At 44.5% G+C, this 21,518-nt stretch overlaps 1 protein-coding gene across 2 annotated transcripts in view; it reads left to right on the top strand.

Moving 5' to 3' along the window:
* The window catches only part of EXOC6B (exocyst complex component 6B), a 1,319,737-nt gene that overhangs the window by 377,643 nt on the left and 920,576 nt on the right, over nt 1-21,518 (top strand). For both annotated transcript variants that reach the window (XM_069205590.1, XM_069205592.1), the window contains exons 9-10: nt 19,364-19,447; nt 20,990-21,036. In XM_069205590.1, the coding sequence (XP_069061691.1) occupies nt 19,364-19,447; nt 20,990-21,036 (131 nt within the window). The remainder of the gene's footprint in view (nt 1-19,363; nt 19,448-20,989; nt 21,037-21,518) is intronic.

Below are 21,518 nucleotides of genomic sequence, written 5' to 3'. Positions count from 1 at the left end.
GAGCCACGAAAGGTTAGTGATAGAGCGATTACACTGGTTGAGATTCAAAAAAATATATTTTTAAATTTTAAGGATTGGAATCATTTGGCCAGCTGGGAGACAGTTGAGAAAGAGAGCCTCCACTTGCGAGTGCAAACTTTGATGCAAGTTAATTTAATCAACATATGTTGTAGGTTGAGGATCTGAAACAGGTTGTTTAGGTCAATATTATCTTTGCTATTTTGGTTGCTTTCAGTCTATATTGAGATCACCTAAGTATATATTTCCCGCTGATAGCATGTTGATGGTTATATGGTCTGATCAGTGATCTACAAAGTTTGTCTCTAATTTAGAAGGATGATGAATGAGTTGCAAGTAGATGTTGTTTTTAGGTAACAGAGAGAATGAAATACTCATAGATTCAGATGTGGTGGATGAAATGGACAGCATGACCTTGCAGACTAGAGAATCCTTGTAGATGACCGCAGTGCCACCCCTCTGGTTTAATCTCCCGTCTTCCCAAACAATGGTGTAGCCTTCAAGGAAAATGGGTCGATGATCGGTTGAGAGAAGTCATTTAGCCACAATTCTGTGACGCACAGAATGCTTAGATTGCGCTCTTGGATAAGGTTGGCGAAGCCACTGTGAAAAGTATTTGCATATTGGACTTTTTGGAACACACAGTTGAGTTCAAGTCAAGGAAATTGTTGCCATGACTGTTTCAATTAGTGATTGGTTCTCATCTTATGAAATTGCAGATGTTTGCAAATTTTTTGGCAGGAGTAAATTTTAGTTTAGGACAAGGAGATAAGTCATGACCGGCATGGGGTTGTTGTTGTTTTGATATGGAGAGGAGAGAGTGGGGTCAGAATCATGAACAGGAAAGTGGACCAGAGTCTGAGCAATGCGGGCTGCTTATCAGAGCAGAACTTGGCAAGGAGCTGGTGATGAGGGAATCAGTAATTCCAAGTGAATGATCCCCCACAGTGTAGGAGAAGAGTGCTGACAAGCTGTCTCTGTTGGAGTAACGTAAGGTCATACATGGGATTGGAAAGCGTTTAGTGAGTCCTAGTGAGGTATAAACCAGCTGCCTAAACCAGTCTTCTTAATGAGTCCACAAATGAGGTACCAAAATTGCCTCATGAGATTAATATGATACAATGAGCAGCAACCAGTGATTTGTAAAAATAGACTAATGAGGCTGATGAGGTGCAGACTTGCAGCATGAACTGGCCTGTAACAAGGCACCAGTTTGCGTCTGCAGTTCAGGTTGATTGAACAAGTGTGGCCTATTTAATTATTGGTAATTTCCTAATAACAATGTGATTGAAATGCATTCTCACCATGAAAGTTTTAGATATTGCTAAGAATTCAGAAAGACTGCTGAGTAATGAGTTTCATTAGTGGAATGTATACAGTGAGGATGAAATTACTTATATTAAGAATATCAACAGGTTGGGTTGTGCTTATTCGAAAATATGCTGTTTGGGAGATGGATGCAGCCTGAGCAAGAATATTGAACTTTGTCTGCTATGCTGGGAGGGCGTGGCTTGACACCAATGGTGCCGGATGTGTCTTGTTGAGCTCCTGGCTGGGCATCGCCCTCCAACAATATCGCCCCCTGAAATACCACTCCAGGACAGATTAATTCTCAACCACAGATCATCTGGAGGACCACAGGCCTCCTGCTGTGCCCTGCAACAGTGTTTGCTGCATGACCCAACAGCTACTGCACCTGACTGTCCCTTGCTGCACCCCTCCCCAACATGACGGCCTACTCGTGCACTCAGCGTAAAGCCTGCTAGGAGGGGAGAGAATGTAGGAAGCGCACCGTCTTGGCCGGCTCACCCACGAATCATCCGGGGAACAGAAGGGCACCGCCCTACAGCTTTCGCTGCGGTTTGCGGTGGGTGGCATTCTGCTGTGGCCTTCGTGGCCTGTTGCGGCCCAGGCGGGCTGTGTCCAGGATGCAGCAGCTGCCTACAACAAGGGTCCGACCTCCCATCTCTCTCTGGCTGCCCCCACTGCACACAAGTTCTTTCTCATAGGAATTGCCTGAACATAGAGAGAATTGACCCCCTGCAACAGCATGCAGAGGAAGTATGGCACTCCAGCAGGAGTTCGAAGAGGAGCATTTCCGGAGAGGGGTCCCATAGGTCATAAGTGCAGCAGGGTCTGCCTTGACCATATTGCCACACGAGCAAACTAGAAGAGCCACGCGGGGAGGGCTGGGCCGTTTACACAAAAAAGAGTTCCTGCCAACCCTGGACTCACTAAACCATAAGGAGCGGCAGTGACCTGGGTTATCTGGGCAAATGGGGCGCTCTGTGTAGGACTGAATATCTGGCGTACCCCCACACTTGCTGCCCCCTCCCCCCCCCCCCCAAGCACAGACACAGTACTGACATTCATACAAAAGATGCTCTACTGAGCATTTGCAAAGACCGGACCCTCTTCCTTTGGCTGTGGGCTGCCAGACCTCAGGATTGTCTAGTCCGGAATGACCAGCTTGATCCTGCCAGCCTGCCTGGGCTTTTGGTCAGCCACAGCTGAGAAGCCTCACCGGTTTGGAGTAATAGGGTCTTTGCCTACAGGAACTGGGGTGCTTCCTTCTGTCACCATTACCACCACAAGTTCTACTCTACCCAATACTACGTTGCCTTACAGAGTGTATCTGAGATATGGAGGAGTGTCCTTGACCCTGCAACTGCTGGCACCTCTCTATTATTCATTGAGTTGCGCCCCATCACGCTTTAGGATGCTCTCCCTGCACTGCCGGGGCGGTCATAATCATAGGTTAAACTGCCAAGGGGAGAAAGAGGTCCACCAGAGCAATGCTCCCCCATAAGAGAGATCCCAGGCGCTACCAATCTCACCCCATAAGATGGAAGCCACTGTGGATGGCAACCTGGGGCCAGTGCTGGATACAATACTCCAAGCCGTTGCGTCATCAAGAAAAGCCCTGGGATTGAAAATAGATTTGGTGGCAATGAACCTGGGCCTCCTATGGGACGATCAACAAAGATTAGCTGACAAAGTCACGACCACAGAATGTGGGCGACCTCACTCCAGCAGTATCCCCACCACAGACACAATTAACAACCATGGAAACGGGGTTCAAAACCCTGGAGTGCTGCACTGTAGATGCCTAAAATAAGACCTGTTGCAACAACATAAGGATAAATAGGTCTCCTGGAACGTATTGAAGACTTGGCCTCCAATATGGTTTAGTTTCTGGAAAACTGGCGCCGTTCACTGAAGCCAAGAAGCGCCTTTAGCAACTTGATGTTCAGTATGCAACGCTATTTCTGGCACGTTTAAAGGTGACAATCCCTGACAAAGTGCACTTCTTTACCTCACCTCAAGCAGTATGGGACTGGCTGGATCTCCTCCCACACCAGGACGAGGGAACGCAGCAGACGGAGGGCAGCATCCATACAGAGAAACCACAGAAAAGAGCCAAGCGAGGGCGGGGTGCTATCCCTTCACAGTCACAGGCGAGATTGGAGTGATGACATGTGGTGGAGAAAGTGGCGGCCCTGAACACCAGGAGAATCTCCACTCTGCCTTCGCTTGATGGTGCTGACGGTCCTTGCAACACTGATTCCGAGAGGTCCCTGATCTCCTTCAACACCTCTAGGGGCTCTCAGCCTAATATTACACCTGTTACCTCTGATGAAATTGTATGACAGTACGCATGCCCTTTTTTTCTGGCTCAACTGTTGCTCACAGCTTGTTCTGGATCTCTTCATGTTAATGTAATATCCTTGTTTGTCTTATTGTCCACAGATTAACATTGTCTTCCTCTATAGGGGGGTGATATGATGCATTACGATATGTTGTTTCTCTAAGGTTATATTGTCGGGGAGGTGGCCCGGTGGCACCCGATTATATGTCATTACCCGCCCCCCTTTCCACAGATGTGCGTGTGATGTATGCACGTATGTTGAATGTTAAGAGACTGGTTCTGGCGGGAGTAGTTTGCTTCTCGTCCTGGTGATGGTCAGTTGGGGTTTTTATGTTTAGTTAGTTTGAAGAGGGTGTTTGTAAGAGGGGCTGTCTTCTGTCCACAGACCCAAGGGTGGAGGCCTCCACTTGTGCTATAAGTTGGGTTCTGACTTCTCCCCTTGAACCACTCTTAGAAACTTGCGGTTCACAGAATGGCATCCCCCATAAGTTACAATTTCATCTCCTGGAATGTCCGGGGGCCTTAACAGCATGCCTAAACTTTTCGAAATATATACATACCTTAAGAGGCACGGTGCGCATGTCGCGCTGTTCCAGGAAACCCACCTCACTAAAAAGGAGTCAGTAGCACTACGGAAGAGGAGTGGAACTCATTGACTTGGAGGGTAGATATGTAGCAGTCCTGGGTAGGTTAGCAGGGCGCAATATTGCCAGTGGGGGTATCTATGGCCCTAACATGAACCGGGGAATTATTTTCAGAGCTCTCTAGAGTGCTTGCACCGTTCCTGACACAAGATATATTACTAAGAGGGTATTTCAACTGTGTTGCTTATCCTGACCTGGACAGATCCCACCCACCATTACCTGATTCTCCAGTACACCTCACAGCCCGGGCTTTCAGGGATTGGCAAACACAGTGAGGACTAGTGGATGCCTGGAGACAATTACATCCTTTAAAACGTGATTAATCATTCTTCTCGGGTGTCCACAAACTACATTTGTCTGGGTACTTTTCCATACTCCCCAGTAATGCTGGATTTGATCCGTAATTTTGAATACTTATGTCGGACAACATTCAATCGCAACCCGGTCCTCCTTTCCCTCATGTGGGACCGCCCATATATACTTGACTGGCTCCTCCACGTGAAGGCGTTGGATGACTCTCTGTTCAAGCACACCATTGAGAAAACTATTTCCGACTACTATGCTGAAAACACTGTGTCCTCATTCTCCCTCGTAAGTGAATGGGATGCATTCAAGACGATTATCCAGGGTGGGTGCACAGCTGAGGTGGTGGGAGTCAGGAGGACCTTACTGGCTGAGGGCCAGACGCAGGAGGAGGTGCAGACACTTGAGGTGCTGCAGACACTTGAGGTGCTGAGGCCTGGGAATATAGCACTCAAACACCTACTGTCAGAGGCGCAGGAACTCTTAGTTTACACCCTTGGAAAAATTGCACTGCTTTGACCATTGGGAATATCTCACTCGCGTGCATGCTGAGCAGGACGGGAACCTTATTGGCTTGGCTTACCAACCCCACTGCTAGAATCTCTGTGATTCTGTAAATAGTGTCGAAGACTGGGGCCCCTCTATATGGCCATTTATAATAGATTTCGGGAGTACTATATGACACTATATTCCCCCTGGCCTTCCATACCACCCACTTGTATGGGGACTTCCTCAACCCTGTTACTCTCCCCATGCTTCCCCAGATGTAGCGGACATTCTGGGGGAAGCCATCACAATCTAGGAAATCAGGGCTGCTATCAAATCCATGGCTCGATGTAAAGTGCCCGGAGCAGATGGACTCCCAATTGAATTTTGTGTCTCTTATGGGGATCTATTAGCGCCAACACTCGTGGACCTTTACGTAACTGCTTGCGCAGCAGGACACTGCCGGTGTTCACTTGTGAAGCACTGGTAGTGCCACTCCTGAAGCAAGACGTCCGTGCCTACCGCCCAATATCCAAGCTCAACGAGAATGATAAAATACTTAGTCGCATCCTCGCAGCCCGTCTCCTGCCTCACATGTCCACCTTAATCCATGATGACCAAACCGTTTTTATTCCTGGTCGCAACTCCGCCACTATTATTTGCCGACTTATCCCAGTCTTGTATGATAACAGCTTTGACAAACTGGCAGCGGCTGCTATAGCGCTGGACATTGAGAACGCATTTGACCCCCTAAGCTGGGATTATGTTTATCTAACTTTGGCAAGGATCGGGTTGGGCCAGGGCTTCATTCGATGGATGAACCTTTTTTACACTGCCCCCACGGCGCGGGCATGCACAGGCAGGATTTTATCGGATCCCTACCCTGTTGGACGTAGAACACGACAAGGGTGTTTCCTCTCCCTGTTACTGTTTGCCACAGCAGTTGAACCTCTGGCCAGCAGTGCATGCACAAGATGGACACTATGGGGACTGCGAGTCCAGGGACAGATGCATTACGCAACATTATATGCCGATGGTATGGTCCTCTTTCTTCAAAATGCGGAGCGGGATTCCCTGGGTGCAGTCAGCCAACATGAGTGGTTTTGAGTGATCTCCGGCCTCCAAATTAACTGGCAAAAATCTCACTTATTCCCCATTGCCAGAGAGCAGTGCCGCCACAAGACCGTCATGGCCTCAGTTGGTCTGGGACCTGCTTGAAGTATCTGGGGGCTCGAATATGTCATGACCACCTAGATGGCAAAATGGGGTGCTGCCATAACAGTGCTTCGTACTAACATAGTCTTCTGGGGCTTGCTGCCACTCTCTGTCGCAAGCAAGGTGGCTGTCACTAAAATGATGGCACTTCTGAGGTTACTTTATTTCTTCAATACCCTCCTGCTACTGATTCCCCGTCGAATGTTCTGAGAAATAGATTCCTCGCTGATTGAATTATTCTGGGGGACGTGTAGACGTAGACAACCACTTACAAAGTTGCACCGTTCCTAACCAAGGGTGGACTAGGGCCACCTGACATGGAGGTGTATTACCTCGCCGCACAATTGCCATGGCTCAATAAATGGATTTCTGATAGCCAACGCCTAAAAACCAGGGCCTCCACTGACCTCCCAGCCACCCGAGAGCTTATGTCCTTCCTCTTGATACTCCACCATGGCCTCCCAGATGAGTCTTCACAAATGCAGGTGATATAGAAATGTTGACACAGATGTCTGCAAAAGATGTACACAACTGCTCCTTATTCGTCTGACATACCACTAAAAGGGCTAGAGCGATTGACCCGCGGCAGTTATGGGGGAAATGAAAAGTTGGGTGTTGAGGTGAGGGTTATGCGTGTCAGTGACCTCTACAGAGATGATAGGCTTCTACCCTTGGAAAAAACTCTGAGGAGTTTGAAATACCAGGTGGCCCTTTTTTGCTACGCTGCTCATTGACGATAGTGCGCAATCATTGGGGCATGGGAGATATGGAACCCACAGTACACCAGGGTTGCCAGCAGCTTTGTACTACGACTGGGCGTTTCAAGGCAGTGGCCTGTGTATATCTAGCCATATGAGCGAGGGTTGTAGTGCCCCTCACAGACCTCAAAATAAAATGGGAAACTGATTTGTCACACCAGTTTATAGATACTGAAAGGGGTAGAATTTTGGTGCATACCCCCCACTGTGTCCCGAAACTCCAGGTTTAAATAGATTCATTTCTGTTTCTCACACAGGGCTTACCCCACACCGGGTAAAATTTATAGACTACCCCTCAGCTATGACGTCCTTCACAAGGTGTGCTGAAATAGGTGCTGAGTCCTACCACCTGATCTGGACATGCCCTCCCCTGTGGGTTTTGGGACACGCTTATGCTTCACATAAATATGGTGTCCCTCTGGGGGATCCCCTACACGCCCATTAATTGCATAATGGGGGGTTTCCTAGGCCTTCGAAATGGAAGATTGCCACCCACTGTATAGACCTAGCATTGGTTCTTGCTAAAAGGGAAATGGTGACGCAATGGAAAGCAGCCTTAGGGCCTAGACTTGACTCATGGAAAGCAGAATTGATCAATGGGCGGGTCTAGAAGAAGTAGAAATGCAGAGGGATCTGAAAAGAGGAATTTTGTAAAACAGATAATGTACGTGGATGGGATAACCTTGTTGACACTCTCCTGACTCCCAATACAGTCACTGAACCTGAAGTAGACTTATCACACAGTTCCGACAGCTCGGATGTCAGAACCGAGGATGGCAGTAATTGAACCTTACAGAGTGTCTCGGAAATGTACATTAATATCAGTAGTCAAGTTCATGCTGATGCCTGGAAAGTCCTGCACCCGAACTGGTCCTGTTGGATGCAATGGGAAGAGGAGCGATGGCTGAAGGGAGGGAGGGTACCAAGGTTTTAGGGTTTGTTGTTAATCACTGTGTGTATTATGCTGGTTCTGAAGGTCATGCCTTCATACATAGCACTTCAAATTGACTATCATTGCAGACGAACCACCAATGTACAATGTGATATTGTTGTGAAATATCGATAAAATCTGTTAAAAAAAAAAAAAAGAAGTCTGTTATGCCACAAAGTTGGTGAGATAGGAGGACAGGGGAGGGAGATTCAGAGTGGTAGTCATCAAGGAAGGACAGGCGATAGAGGGTATAGCTAGGTACAAATCAGAGGAGAAGTCTTGTAGCAAACAAGGGAGGTAGTCTTTGGGAGAGAATGAAGTTAGAAATGACAGTGCTTGCATTTCATCAACTGGCCCACTGTGCGTTCTAGCATGGGCCATGCGAGGAGTGCACGAGTAAATATTAGCGTGGTGTAAGGCCAGGAGATTTGAAGTAAAACATTTAGTAATAGACGAAGTGAAAGCGTCGTTGCTGAACACTGTTGTCCATTTAGTTTAATTGGAGAAATTTGTGGGCCATTAGCAGTAGATTATAAGTTGGTTTCAGAGGAGCTGATGAAGAGACCCCACTCATTCAGTTGGCTATATTGATTCATTAGGTTGAAGCTTAGAGTATAACCAGTCTTGAATCCAGTGCTGGCATGGATAGGGAGCCAAAAACCATGTCTAGGGATGTGGTTAGACGATTCAGTGCCTTCTAACAACCTAAAAGGTGCATTATTTCTGGGAGAGCAATTTACTTTGGGTTTAACTATAGTTCATTAGCTTCTAGACTACAATATTGATTTCTCTTATATTTTAAGCCCATTTTAAGTTAACCATGAGGAAGTTGTTGTGGGAGCACTATGACAATGGTAAGCCTCAGATGTGTATATCTGGATGTTTCTCTCTGAATCTGAAGAGTGCCTGCCCCACCTCCCCATTAGGATGAACTACAGGGTATTCTCTTGCTTTGTAGTGGCTGAAGAGCATTACCACACACTGCCCTATTGTCCAGCCTTATGTCTGAACCTGAAGCCTTCACACAGGTCCTTGATGTCACAGCAGGGCATCTCAGAGGTAGGGAGATGCAGTTCCATATCTAGACGACTGGTTGGTCAAGCCTAATAAACACTTTATCACAGAAGTGTACCATATTTCCATTACTATTCCCCCCACCTTCAGTTTATGGAGTGGTTCTGGCCATTGTAACACCCAGTGCCTCCTATGCAGAAGTGACTGCACCTGAGCCTCTGATCTTACTTGTAGGTGTCCTTTTCTAGCCTCCAGGACCGCTTCACAATTTAAGTTCTTGGTCTATCAGGCCTGCAGTGCAATTCCAATTGAATTAGTTTGGTAGATCTGTTGGACCTGTCGTTTTTCCACTTACCGGCTTCAGACCTTGAATGGTGAGAGAAATATTGCTGATGGCAATCTTTCAGCTTCGCTTTGTCACACTAGTTCTGGAGATAAATGCATCTTGTATTTAAATTGAGAATAAAATTTGGTGATCAGTCAATCAGCGGGGTTTTTGCAGGAATCGTGTAGCGTATCATCTTGCTTATGCTTCAGTCTATTCACCTAAGGCGGTCTCCTTTCTCGCATCTGTTGTGACCTGGCAAGTCTATCTCCGTATGAACCAACTACAGCTATGCAACATATCTACAAGCAAAGCAGTTTGGAAGTGCGGTGCAGGAGCTGTTGAGCCCTGCTACTGAGGGCTGGAGCATGACGTCCCCTCTCGGCCACAGCTTTCATGTATTTCCCTACTGTTAGATGCTTGAGAGAAGCCCCATTTACAGAAGTTTACTACTCATATTAGATTAACAGTAATTCAGTTTCTGTTGGCCACGAGAACAATCAAGACTAAGAATTTGTCAAAGGAAGGGAAAAAATCTCTGTAATTGCTCAGGTTGCTGTAAGCACAATGTACTACCTTTCGTGTTGCTCCATTCACGAGAAGTACCAATCCAAACGTTATGTCATTACAGCTTGTATCCTGGCATCAATGCAGACTATTTTCAGACTATGGATCTCCCTTATAAATAGGGAGAATAAACTGTATGCCAAAGTCCTAGAAAATATGGTCCTCTGCGTGCTAACACACTTGATTTATCCGGACCAATGCAGTTTTATCCTACGTCGCAACGCTGGACCCTGCATATGCGAAGTACACATGGCCTTGACATGCCTGCATTTCCTGAAGGGCCCCAGAGACCCTATGCTTATAGATTTTGAAAATGCATTTGACTCCTTGGACTCGAGCTTCCTCGATTGATTGTTACAAAATATGTGCTTTGGCCCTGGGCTCATGTCATATGATCAGGTTCTATATGCACACCATCAGACCCAGATCTGGATGAATGGCATTCCATTTCCCCTTGTTCCCAATCTCGATAGGGACCAGGCAGGGCTTGGGAGGTTGCCAAGGAGACCATACCCTTGTCGGGTTGGAACCACAGTTGATAAAAGTGACATTGTGAACTCTCTGACTACTCCTGTCCTGGTTTAGGGGCATGGACTGGTGCTTGAAGCAAGAGGACGCTGTCTAAATGGCGAGAGGCTGACCCCAAAAACATAGGAAAGTTTTGGGAATTGATAGGCATATTATGGTGTAGGATAGTGTGCCTAATGACGTATGATGTATGTTGATTGCTAGAAAATTTATACTGTGATTGTTCTGTGTGTGAGGCAATGTTTATTAAAAATCAATAAAATGTGGTTTACAAAAATGGTTCATGTTCCAACCCCCAAACTGCAGAAAATCTACCATAATATCAGATTTTTCACCATTGCAAGTGCATTCTAACGCCTCTGCTTAATAAATTGGGATGTAGAGTCTGGAAAAGTGAAGTCCTGATTTTTTTTCTCCGACCTGAATTACACATTTTTTAATCAGGCAACTGTGGGATAACTTGATAATGGCTGATTAGTGGATTTTACAACAAAATGTCACTAAGATCATGATAAAGTATTAAAACTTCTCTCTTGCAGAGATAAGTTATAGCGAGTTATCAGTCAGAAAAGTAACAAAAGTCTTTCCTTGAATTTTACACACATTAAGATTCAGGGTCACTGCAGTCTAAAGTATGACAGCTTAAGGTGCTGTTACTTTTCATAGGTCCATATTTGCCCCCTTCCGCACAGCAGGTCTATCCTAACCTTGTGTGGATAGTGTGAACCATAAAAAGGTTACATTAGCTTGTAGAAAACCACCAAAATATATGCAAGAAAAAGTTATAACCTTGGTATTAAAATTAACAGTAAATGGACATTCTGCACAACTACCTCATTTAAGATGGCCTGTGATAGGAGGTAATTATAACATATCCCACAGATTCCTCTCCTTCTCCATCCCGGCTGCCTTAACCAGATAGTCCTTAAGACTCCCACCTTTGCGGAAGGAAAATATGGGTCTTGGGAATATCTAAGGGAGCCAATATTTTCCAGTTGTTTTCTATAATGTTCCTCATCTTGTTGGCTTTGGGTCTATATGTGATGACACATGTCATTGGTACATCCTTTTGCCTATTCCTAGAGGCGAGGAGAGTCTCTCTCGGTGTAAACCACCATGGAATTTCCAAGGATATCCTCTATCAATTAGTAGTTTCACCAAGTTGTCAGCAATCCCAAAGTAGTCATGCTTTTTGGTGCAATTCCTCCTCATACAAAGAAATTGTCCGTATGGTAAATTTTTCTTTGAGACTCCAAGGATGACCACTAGTAAAGTAATGTATTCTTATCTGTAGGTTTAGTGTAAAGGCTGACCAATAGTTTATCATCCTTGGCATTAATCCAAAGATCCCCAAAATTACTTCGCTGTTGACCACTACACATACTAAAATTCAAGTCGGGTGTCCTGTGGTTCAGCCATTCTACAAATCTATTGAGGGTATCAGTGCCACCTCTCCGTATTATAAAGATGTAATCTATATACCTGAACCACTGTTTAATGTTTTGGTGGAAAGTTTGAGTATTCTCAAAAATTCAACGTTCTTCAAGGCAGTCCACAACTAGATTCGCCACCTCTGGGACGAAGCTGCAACCCATATGTAAATATGGGCCACCTCTAAATTCCAAAAAGTTGTTCTTGAGACTTATAGTGACCAAAAATTCAGTAGGGATTTTGTGGGGTCCGGGTCTCTTCTCTAATACATACTCTGTCACATATACAACCTTACCTTGAGGAATGTTAGTATATAGGGACTCAATATATAATGTTAACAAAAATTCATCTCATCATCAAATTGCAGTCCTTCAAATATATTGATGGTATCCATTGAGTCCCTTATGTAGGCCTGTGTTTCATTAACAAATGATTTCAGAAAGGTGTCAGTATATTGTGCTAGTGGTTCCAAAAGTGAACCACAAGTGGCTATAATAGGTCTCCCCAGTGGATTTTCTACATTTTTGTGAATTTTAGGGAGACTATATAACTAGGGTGTCATGTATTGGTTTCCATTAAGAAACTCAAACTCTTTTTTTTTTTTTTTTTTTTTTTTTTTTTTACATATCCACTCTTCTTCCTTGGCTTTATTGTTGAGTACTGAGATCTGTTTACTTAATTCTTTTGTGGGATTTTCTGCAATGGACCTATTTCTCATAATCTCCTTGTCATATTTAGCAGAGTCCAAAATCACTATCCCACCACCTTTATCGGCTGGTTTGATAACAATATTATTATTGCTTGCGAAGCTCTCAATTGCCTTAAACTCCATTTTGGTACAGTTCTGCCTGACAAATGTCTTTTGAGTATTAAGGAGATCTATTTTATGTATTATCGTATCCTCAAAAAACGGAACCTCAGGGGGCATGCTGTTTCTTTTGGGACAGAAAGAAGACTTGTTTTTTAACCCACTCACATTAGTCTCAATAACTCCACTTTCACCCTCCGAAAAGACTTTCAAGCCTAATTTTGCTGAGAAATTTAAGTACTTTACTCTTGTTGTCTATTGGGCCTTGCGCTTTAAAAGGTACGAACGACAGGCCTTTACTCAAAATACTCCTCATCTTGTGTGAGTGTGTGTAGACATAAGTTGTATATCGGGGACCTCATTTTCCTTATTCATAGGAGACATTATTACCGTCTGTAAACTCGTCTCCTGGCTCTTAGTGTTGCCTGGTCTGATGGCTGGCCTCTTCATGGACCACCACCTCTCCCTCTGTTTCCTCCTCTGCCAAATAGGGGGCTGTGCTCTTTGACATTGTATGTTCAAGGGGGAGTTGACTAATGTCTCTGAATCCGAAGATTTATCAGAAAATGTTATGAACTTTCTTCGCAACCTCCCTCTATATTGCAGATTAAGTTGAATTGGATTATTAGTCTTATAAAAATCTTCTTTTAGGTAAGGAGAGAAATCTTCCATCTTGAAATTCTTTGTCCTTTGATACCTTTGTAGTTTTAGTATTAATCGTATGTATCTTAAATTCTGCAACGGTCCTTTCTACACTTGCAAGAAGCTGACTTGCTTCCTGAATTGTAGGATCACTAGCTATTTCTTTCTCTAATTCTTCTTTTTCTTTGAGTTCTTTTTCACTAATCCTCAAAGCGATCTCTATTGAGAGGGCCAACCAGTCCCTAGAACACTTAGTCCCAACCCCACTGAACTGTGTTAGGTAAGCCCTATTATGAATGAAGATGACTGATACATTGGCAACTTGTAACCCTAATGGAATTGTGCTATTTCTGAGATGCTCCAGTAGAACTTGTGCATGTAATTGTGTCCTAATGTTTTTTCTTTTTAAGTTGTTTCAATATTTCTATCTTAACTATATTAGTTGGAGCTGCATTGGTTTGGTCACCACTTATCAAAGAGGGATGTCCTATTAATCTGGACGTCGGTGTAGTTTACAGTTCGTGGTGCAGACTTATCAAGTGCAGAAAGTACTCATGTAGTGAGTAATAAGAAAAATTGTGCTAGAGTTAGTGATAGTAAACAGTCCAATAAATGGACGGATCCTTAAATGGAAAAACCCTTGCGCCTGACTAGATGCAAACAGTATATCTCAACAGAAGGGAGAAGCCCACCTAACCCCACTATACCTAGGCCAAACATATATCCATGGAAATACCGTGTAGTAGGGATAAATTATAAATATGATTTATCTACCAAAGAGCACATATATTACCCCGGGCAAAGGCAGTAAAATTAGCCAACAAATTAAATGTACTATATTCTCACTTTTGAATACCTTCCAAGGACTTGATATATTTTCAATAGCACATAATACATTTAAATCTCAACACAAGACACAGTTTTACATTGAAAAAACATAACAACATAAAGTGTAGTCTTCCACTACTATTTTCCTCCTAGAGGCTGCACCCATGAACCAACTGCAGTCCTTTAAAGAGGTGGCCTCTCAAGGCGGATAGACCAGTGTCATCTCATGTATTCCTGTCCGGAACTGCCTTATGAAGTGCATGTTTTTTCCCACTAAAAGTGCGTTTCTCAATGAAGATTTCTACCAAAAGACATGATGGAGTTATCTAATCCACCCCTTTCAAATACTGTGTTAAACCCGTTAGTTTGAACAAATGTATCTATCCCTCTCACTAAGCTCCCACGATTAACACTCGAAATTCAGACTCATGGATGCTGTGGCCTACTTTACATGTATGTATGTCCTTAAGTTTGCTGTATGTGGTATTTCTGCTGCGTGAACCTAGCCAAAAGGCAGAGGAGTGCCGTAAAGGATCAAAGATGAGCATAAAGTCAAGGAGTGATAGGAGAGGTCTGTGGACTGTTAATGCAGGTGATGCATTGTTCTTTAAATAGGTGCGTCTTCCAAGTTTGAGCAGCGTCGGGGCGGTCCTGGTGGACACAGGGATGTTGGTCCAGATCCTGGGTGCAAGGATGGAGAAGGCCTGCTCTTACATGGCCAATGGGAAGCTCTAGTGATAGACATGCATGCCTTTGAAATGTAATCAGTGTGGAATGCTGCGAAAGACTCCCCACATCAGAAAGGACATTTTGACCATTTATTTACTCAGTCACCATCGCAAGCTGGACTATATCTTTAATAGCCAATGGTAATAATGCACAGGATGTGATCTGGAGTATAGTGGCCTGGAAAGCGGATTCTGTCACCAGGGGCTTCGTCAACCCCCCTGCTTTAGCTGCTACAGAGGGAGGGGTTTTTGATGGTCCTTTTCTGTCTACTACTCGGTAGACATAGGTTCATAATCAATATGAAATGGGATGGATGGATATGTGAGTGAAATAGTGGATGGGTGAAGGGGTGGATGGATAGATGCATGGATGAATGAGAGAGGATGGATGTAAGGATGGATGAGTGAAAGAACTGATGGATGAATGGCTGGATAGATGAGGTGGATGAATGGATGATGAGAGAAAGAATGGATGGATAAGTGAGTGAAAGGATGGTTAAGTGAGTTAAAGGGTAAATGGGTGGTGGATGGATGGAGAGAGTGAAAGGCTGGCTGGATGGATGGAAAGATTAAAAGAGTTGATGTATGGATGAGGGAAAGGATGTAAGCATGTATGTATGTGTGAAAGGATGGATGTAAGAATAGGCGAGTGAAAGAACAGATGAATGCATGAACGGGATGATGGATGGCTGGATCATGGGGGGGACAGATGAGTGAAAGGGTAAATGGATGGATGCGAGCAAAATGGATGGATGGATGTATGGGCGAGTGAAAGTGTGGATGATCCATGCATTGATGAATGTGTGAAAGGATGGATGTGAGGATGAGTGAATGAAAGGTAGGATGGATTGAGTGAAAGGATGGATGAGTGAGTGGAAGGATGGATCGATGAGTGAAAGGATAAACGGATGGATCTATGATTGGATGGGTGGCTGGATTGGCCTAGTGAAAGGGTGGATGGATGCTTAGATGGATGGATGGATGAGTGAAATGATGGATGAGTGAGAGAATGAATTAGTGAAAGGGAGTTTAGATATATGGCTGGGTAAAAGGATGGATGGATGAGTGAAAGGGTGGATGGATGAGTGAGTGAAAGGATAAATGAGAAATGAGTGGGTTGATGAGTGAAAGGATGGATGGATGAATGAAAAGGAGGTTCAATGGATGAATGGAGTGAAAGGATGGATGGATGAGTGAACGGGAGGTTGGATGGATGAATGAGTGAAAGGGTGATGGATGAGTGAAAGAGCGGATGGATGCAAGGTGGATAGATAAATGAAAGGGTGGATGACTTAGTGAAAGCATGGATATGTTTGATGGGTAGGTTTAAAGATAAGATGGATAGGTTTGGATATGGATGGAATGGTGAGAGACTGTTGAAAGACTGAATGGATGTCAGAATTTAAAGTTGAAATGGATGGAAGGATGAAAAGATGAATGGATAGCTGCTTGGATGGAACTTGCTTGTTGTCATAAAAGCTTCAGTTCAAAGTGTATGTGGGGGGTATTTTAATTTTCTGGCTACCCCCTTGTCTGTCGCCATAAAGAATTACCTACTTCTTATTAATGAAATAAACTCGTGACCGTCGCACTCAGCGCCCCATCCTCTCCTGACATGATGTGCACATCAGAGCTGTACAGATGTAAAACTACCCGAAGCTGCCAGGAAAGGCAGTGACGTGAATGGAAGCTGTCATGACGGTCCCATCTGCGGCCAGCAGGGGGCAGTGCGTGAGTGTGTTTTCCTACCTGTTTGGTCTTGTCGGCTGGTTATGGTGGACACTTTCTCCCATGGCCATATATCCGGATGCATCGCCCCCTCGCTGGAGCCAGTGCCCAGGCCCGGTGCTTTCTCTCCTCAGCCCAGGGATGCAGCAGAAGATACATGATTTAAAATGGTTGTCTGCTTATGGGGCCCTCGTTGGCCACGAATCTTTGATTTAGACCCAAAAGATCACCAAGTAAAATAAAGAAAACTGATTTTTTTTAAAGAGGGGATCCCCGTTCACATATGTTTTTTTGTCTGTCTAAAGCAGCCCACTTTTTATTTTAAAAAATAACTAACCCATGCATGTTACGTCATTTTGCCCCACTGCTCACCCCCCTGGTTTGCCACAGTTATTTCAGTGTGGACGTATGTTGTGCAACTATACTATACGGTATTTTAGGGGGAAAAAATACCAACAGTTTTCAAACTTTTTTTTTTTTTTTTGATTTTGGTGTATCTTTCTACTTTCCCAACATGCACATGTCACGCAGTGATGTAATTGCCTGTAACTTTGTATTTAGCTGGAAAAAATAGCAAGTAGGCAATAAGTAGGTTAGGTTAATACAGATGGCGCTGATACAGTTGTGAGTGATGTAACGGTACTTCTAGTTCTGCACTCAGTATGAAGTATGAATTTATGCACCGTAAACATGTACATGAGAAGCATTCGTTTTCAGTAAAACCGTCGTATATTGTCCCCATAGTTCACTGGCAGCAACCTAAGGTCAGTGTGTGATCTTCGGCAGCAGATTCTTGAGTTTTGATTGGCTATCCCATGAATGAAACCAGTTCCACAGGTTCATGCTGATTTATAGTAATCCAATGGAACATTTTTTGGACCACAATGTCCAGCTGGTAGGGCCTTGGGTTTTTCCCACTGTGACCGGTTTCCTACTCTGGTTTATAAGTAGTGTACTTGCCGGTGGGCACCCCTCTGCCTGGGCACACCCTTTACTGCCTCAGTTACTTGGTGTGTTGCATTGTGGCTGAACCCACAGCCCTCCTGCCTCTAAACTGAAGTCTGAACCAGGAGTGCCAGTGGACCGTCAAGAAATCTATGCTGCAGGGAGGTATCTACTGACACCACCGTCTTCCCGTCTCTTCCACAGGAGTAGGTTCTCAGAAAAACGCAAAAAAGGTTACAGGAAAGGCACAGGGGCGGTTGGATGGAATTTTTTGCCACATGATCATGTCCCCGCTTAGCATCTGGTTACGTGGTCCCCGTCTGGTTGCGCATGTTAATTCTTCTTTCCTAGGATGATGGCTGGTGGTGGTCCCGTTAATGCCGGAGGTGTGGAATTAATGGCAACTTCGCTTTGAACCATGAGAACCACCAAAGCAGTGGCAGCTGTCTTGCATTTAGAGTGGTGGGACGGGCAAAATACGGGTGGGGTTCATAAAACATTTTTTTTTTTAAAAGGCACTTACCTTACTGTCTTTCCACAACTACATCCTCGCTCCTGTGTCTTCCCGCCTCAAAGCTCGGGACCCAGGAAACTGCACTAGCCAATCCTGGTGCTGCTCTCATGCTGTTAAACAGCATGAGAGAAGTGTCAGGATTGGACTGAGTGGCCTCTCGCAGCGCTCTTAAGAGCACTGGAGGCCTGTGCTTTCTCTAACCCAGCTGTCTTAAGACAGTATAACGTGTGCATGTCATGCTGGCCGTTGCAAGACGGTTGACTAAATGAACATACACACTTTAAACATTAGAGCACAGCTCTCTGCTGCCACTCAGCAGCAATTGCCCCGTCCTGACAGTCGGTTAAGGACAGGGTGCTGAAAAATAAAATAATAAATGTACTTTATTAACACTTTATTTTTCAGCTGCTCTGAGGCATTTTTCCAGCGGGACGATGCTTCTCTGCTCTCATGGAGGAGCCACTCCTGGACCAGAGTAATGAGGAAACCATGGTGGGGGATCAGTAGTTTCAGGTCCAGTTGAAGTCCGCCATTAATTCCTCCTTCTCACCGACTCCCAAGCTTTCCTCCCTCTGGCAGACCCATGAGACGTCCTCAAGAACTCAGTGGCTCTCATAATACCCAGTGGGGTTGGGAACACGGTTACTGCTTCCCTTGGTAATCATGAGCATCTTGTGATGCATGCCTGCTTTGTCATCACACGTCTGTACTTTGTTGGCTGCTAACTTCGTGGTGTAAGGTAATATGTTTTCAGTGACCACATAAGACCAGTTTGCTCCTTCTAGCGCTTTCTGTTTTTGAACCATTGGTTAGATGCTTTCAGTATGCTTCAGACAGTATGGACGACCCCTACCACTTATAGCCGTGTGAGGGTTGCTGGAAGTGAAATCACTCAACAGAACCCGATTTTAGGCCAGTGCTTAGCTGTTTCCTTGATACATGTTTTTGTTATTTTCTCCACCATTTAAGTACTTCCTGCAACCGGTGTCACATTTGGAAACTGAAAGGTTGAGCCTCACACACCCATGTGTTCAAGGTATGGGGTCTTTGGAATGTTTGCTAAAGGTGACACATATGGGACATTTCTTTTGCAAAGGCCCTTACCTTCCTCTAATTTTCCTGTTGGGAAGTGCCCCCCTTGGCGCTGAATGAAACTTATAATAACAGCCGCCTATGCACTTATGTGTTTGATGCTGCCTGTCGGCCGTATTTGGGCAATGGCCGAGCCCTGTTCTTTTCATTGTAGAGGTCAGTGAGAATTGTTTTTTGCCTCATCTGATTCTTGTGCTTTTTCTATTTAGGGAGCCAGAGAAACCTTTGAGAACTACTACAGGAAACAGAGACGAAAACAGGCCAGGCTGGTGCTTCAGCCCCCTTCAAACATGGTAAGTTTCTCTGCCTGGGACTTCACTTGCATTGCTGGAGGGTGTGCAGCAATGGTGCCTGGTAACACCTACCAGAGTGGGTCACTGGAGTGCATAGTCTCTCAGAAAAGGGACCACAAATAGCGTTATATACTCTATATTTATACAACTCTATATTTTTAAATATTTAACCATTATCCCTGACCATGTGTGCGCCTTTATCACTCCCGTACCTCTCATACACACATGCACACACTCCAGGGGAGCCAGGGATGCCAGATTTGCTGGGGAAATTCTACTTTCTCAACATCTGATCTGGCAAATTTCTAAAAATGGAGTCCATGCCCATGTTTTCAAAGAGGGTCGACTCAGTTCAGAGAGAAACAAGTCTTTGTGCAGCAGCGCAGGATTAGTAAACAGCCCTTATCGGAAAGCAGTCCATGTAACAAACCATGCAGGGTCTAAAAGTCATTCCCCCTTACTGCCTCTGCGTTATTTTGTGCTGGTTTGCGCTGTCAGTCAGTCATTCAGTCAGTCAGTCATTCTGTGCCCAGGTCTCTGCAGAATTGTAGTCCTACTTCCATTTGTGTGGCATGTCCCTGTTCTTTGTTATCAAAATCCGGTCATGTGAATAATACAAGCATAGGTACTTCTTTTCTAGGTCATTAAGGTTAAAACGGTGTATGAAACTTTTAAAACGATAATTCGTGTTTTGAGGCATAGATTGATCATTTTGTTTGGCAGATCTCAGTGGCCCAGGCCTGTTGGAAACTTTAGGACCTGTTCTGGGCTCTGGTGCCCCTGCTCACAACATTCATGGTGCTTGCGTTACAATCCTTTTATGGCTTTTTGTCATGTTAAAGTAAGGACAACAATATCATTAAATCACATGGGCTTAGAAGAAAACGTCCTGTGCTGTGATCAGACACGCCATCATCCACAGACATTGTTAAATGTGTTTATTCTTGTATTACATTTCAAACTGGGTTCTCTCTTTTTAAGTAGAGGCCGAAAAGAAGCCTGTGTATCTCACTGAAATCAGACCAGTGTTCCAAACAAAATGGTGTATGATGTGCACATAACTCTGTTGCTGTTTTTACTTTCACTGCTCTGCTAGGATGTTCATATCAGTGCATCATCCTCTTATGTTAAAAGCCTTATCTGGAGCTGTGTGTGAGGTTGGGTAAGAGGGTACATGCATCCGCCCTTCGTTATCTCTGTGAAACATTGTATGCCTGGGCACCAAAAGACAAGTGTCAATCATTTGAGTGAAGCATCCTCTTGGTCTCTCCAGAAGTATACCTGATGAAATAAACTTAGATTAAAAACACGTCCAGTAGTGCTCTAAAGGGAAATCCATGTTTAGCAAAAATACAGTTTTCTATAATCCTCTCCTAGTTCTGGCTGCTCACATCAATTTACCAAGAGGTGAAACTACATCCAAAATGAAGCCCCCAGTTTCTGCAGATTGTAGACTAGGCTAAAGTTATGTTGCCTTTGATCGCTGCATTCTTCTGTTTACTTCTGTTATTGTATTCTAACAAGCCCTGCTCTCTATTGCAGCATGAAACACTGGGTGCCTATAGAAAGTATTTTAATCAGATTATAGGGTAAGCATCGTTTTCCATCTTATACATGTATGAATGTGCATGTTCATTTGGCATGTTTATGGTCCACTGTAATGGCTGAAGTGAGGCATTCCCAGGTGCAGTAATTGTTAAAATTGTTTGAGCTTTCGTGGGTTAAGGTAAGGACTTTCACTGTGACTGAGCGTATCGTCACCCAGTGAAACCAAGGTTACTTCAGATGCACCATGTGAATGGCAGTTACCTTTAACACACCCTGCCTTCCACCACAAATAAATCCACATAAAATATTTCATCCTTAGAAAATAACTGTATGCCCCTCTCGTCTCAACTGACTAAAATCCACATCTTCGTAACAAGCTATCATCAGTTGGTGCAGTTATGCCGCCCAGGAACATAATCCTAGAATTCACCTTAACAGGACAAAACAGAAAAAAACTAATGTTTGTAGTATGTTTTGCTGTAGCTTCACATGCTCTGCATACTCCTGCCTTTTAGTGTTGGGC

This window comes from Pleurodeles waltl, chromosome 1_2 (genome assembly GCF_031143425.1).
Source record: "Pleurodeles waltl isolate 20211129_DDA chromosome 1_2, aPleWal1.hap1.20221129, whole genome shotgun sequence".
NCBI lineage: Eukaryota > Metazoa > Chordata > Amphibia > Caudata > Salamandridae > Pleurodeles > Pleurodeles waltl.
This window is presented reverse-complemented; position numbering and strand designations above follow the sequence as displayed.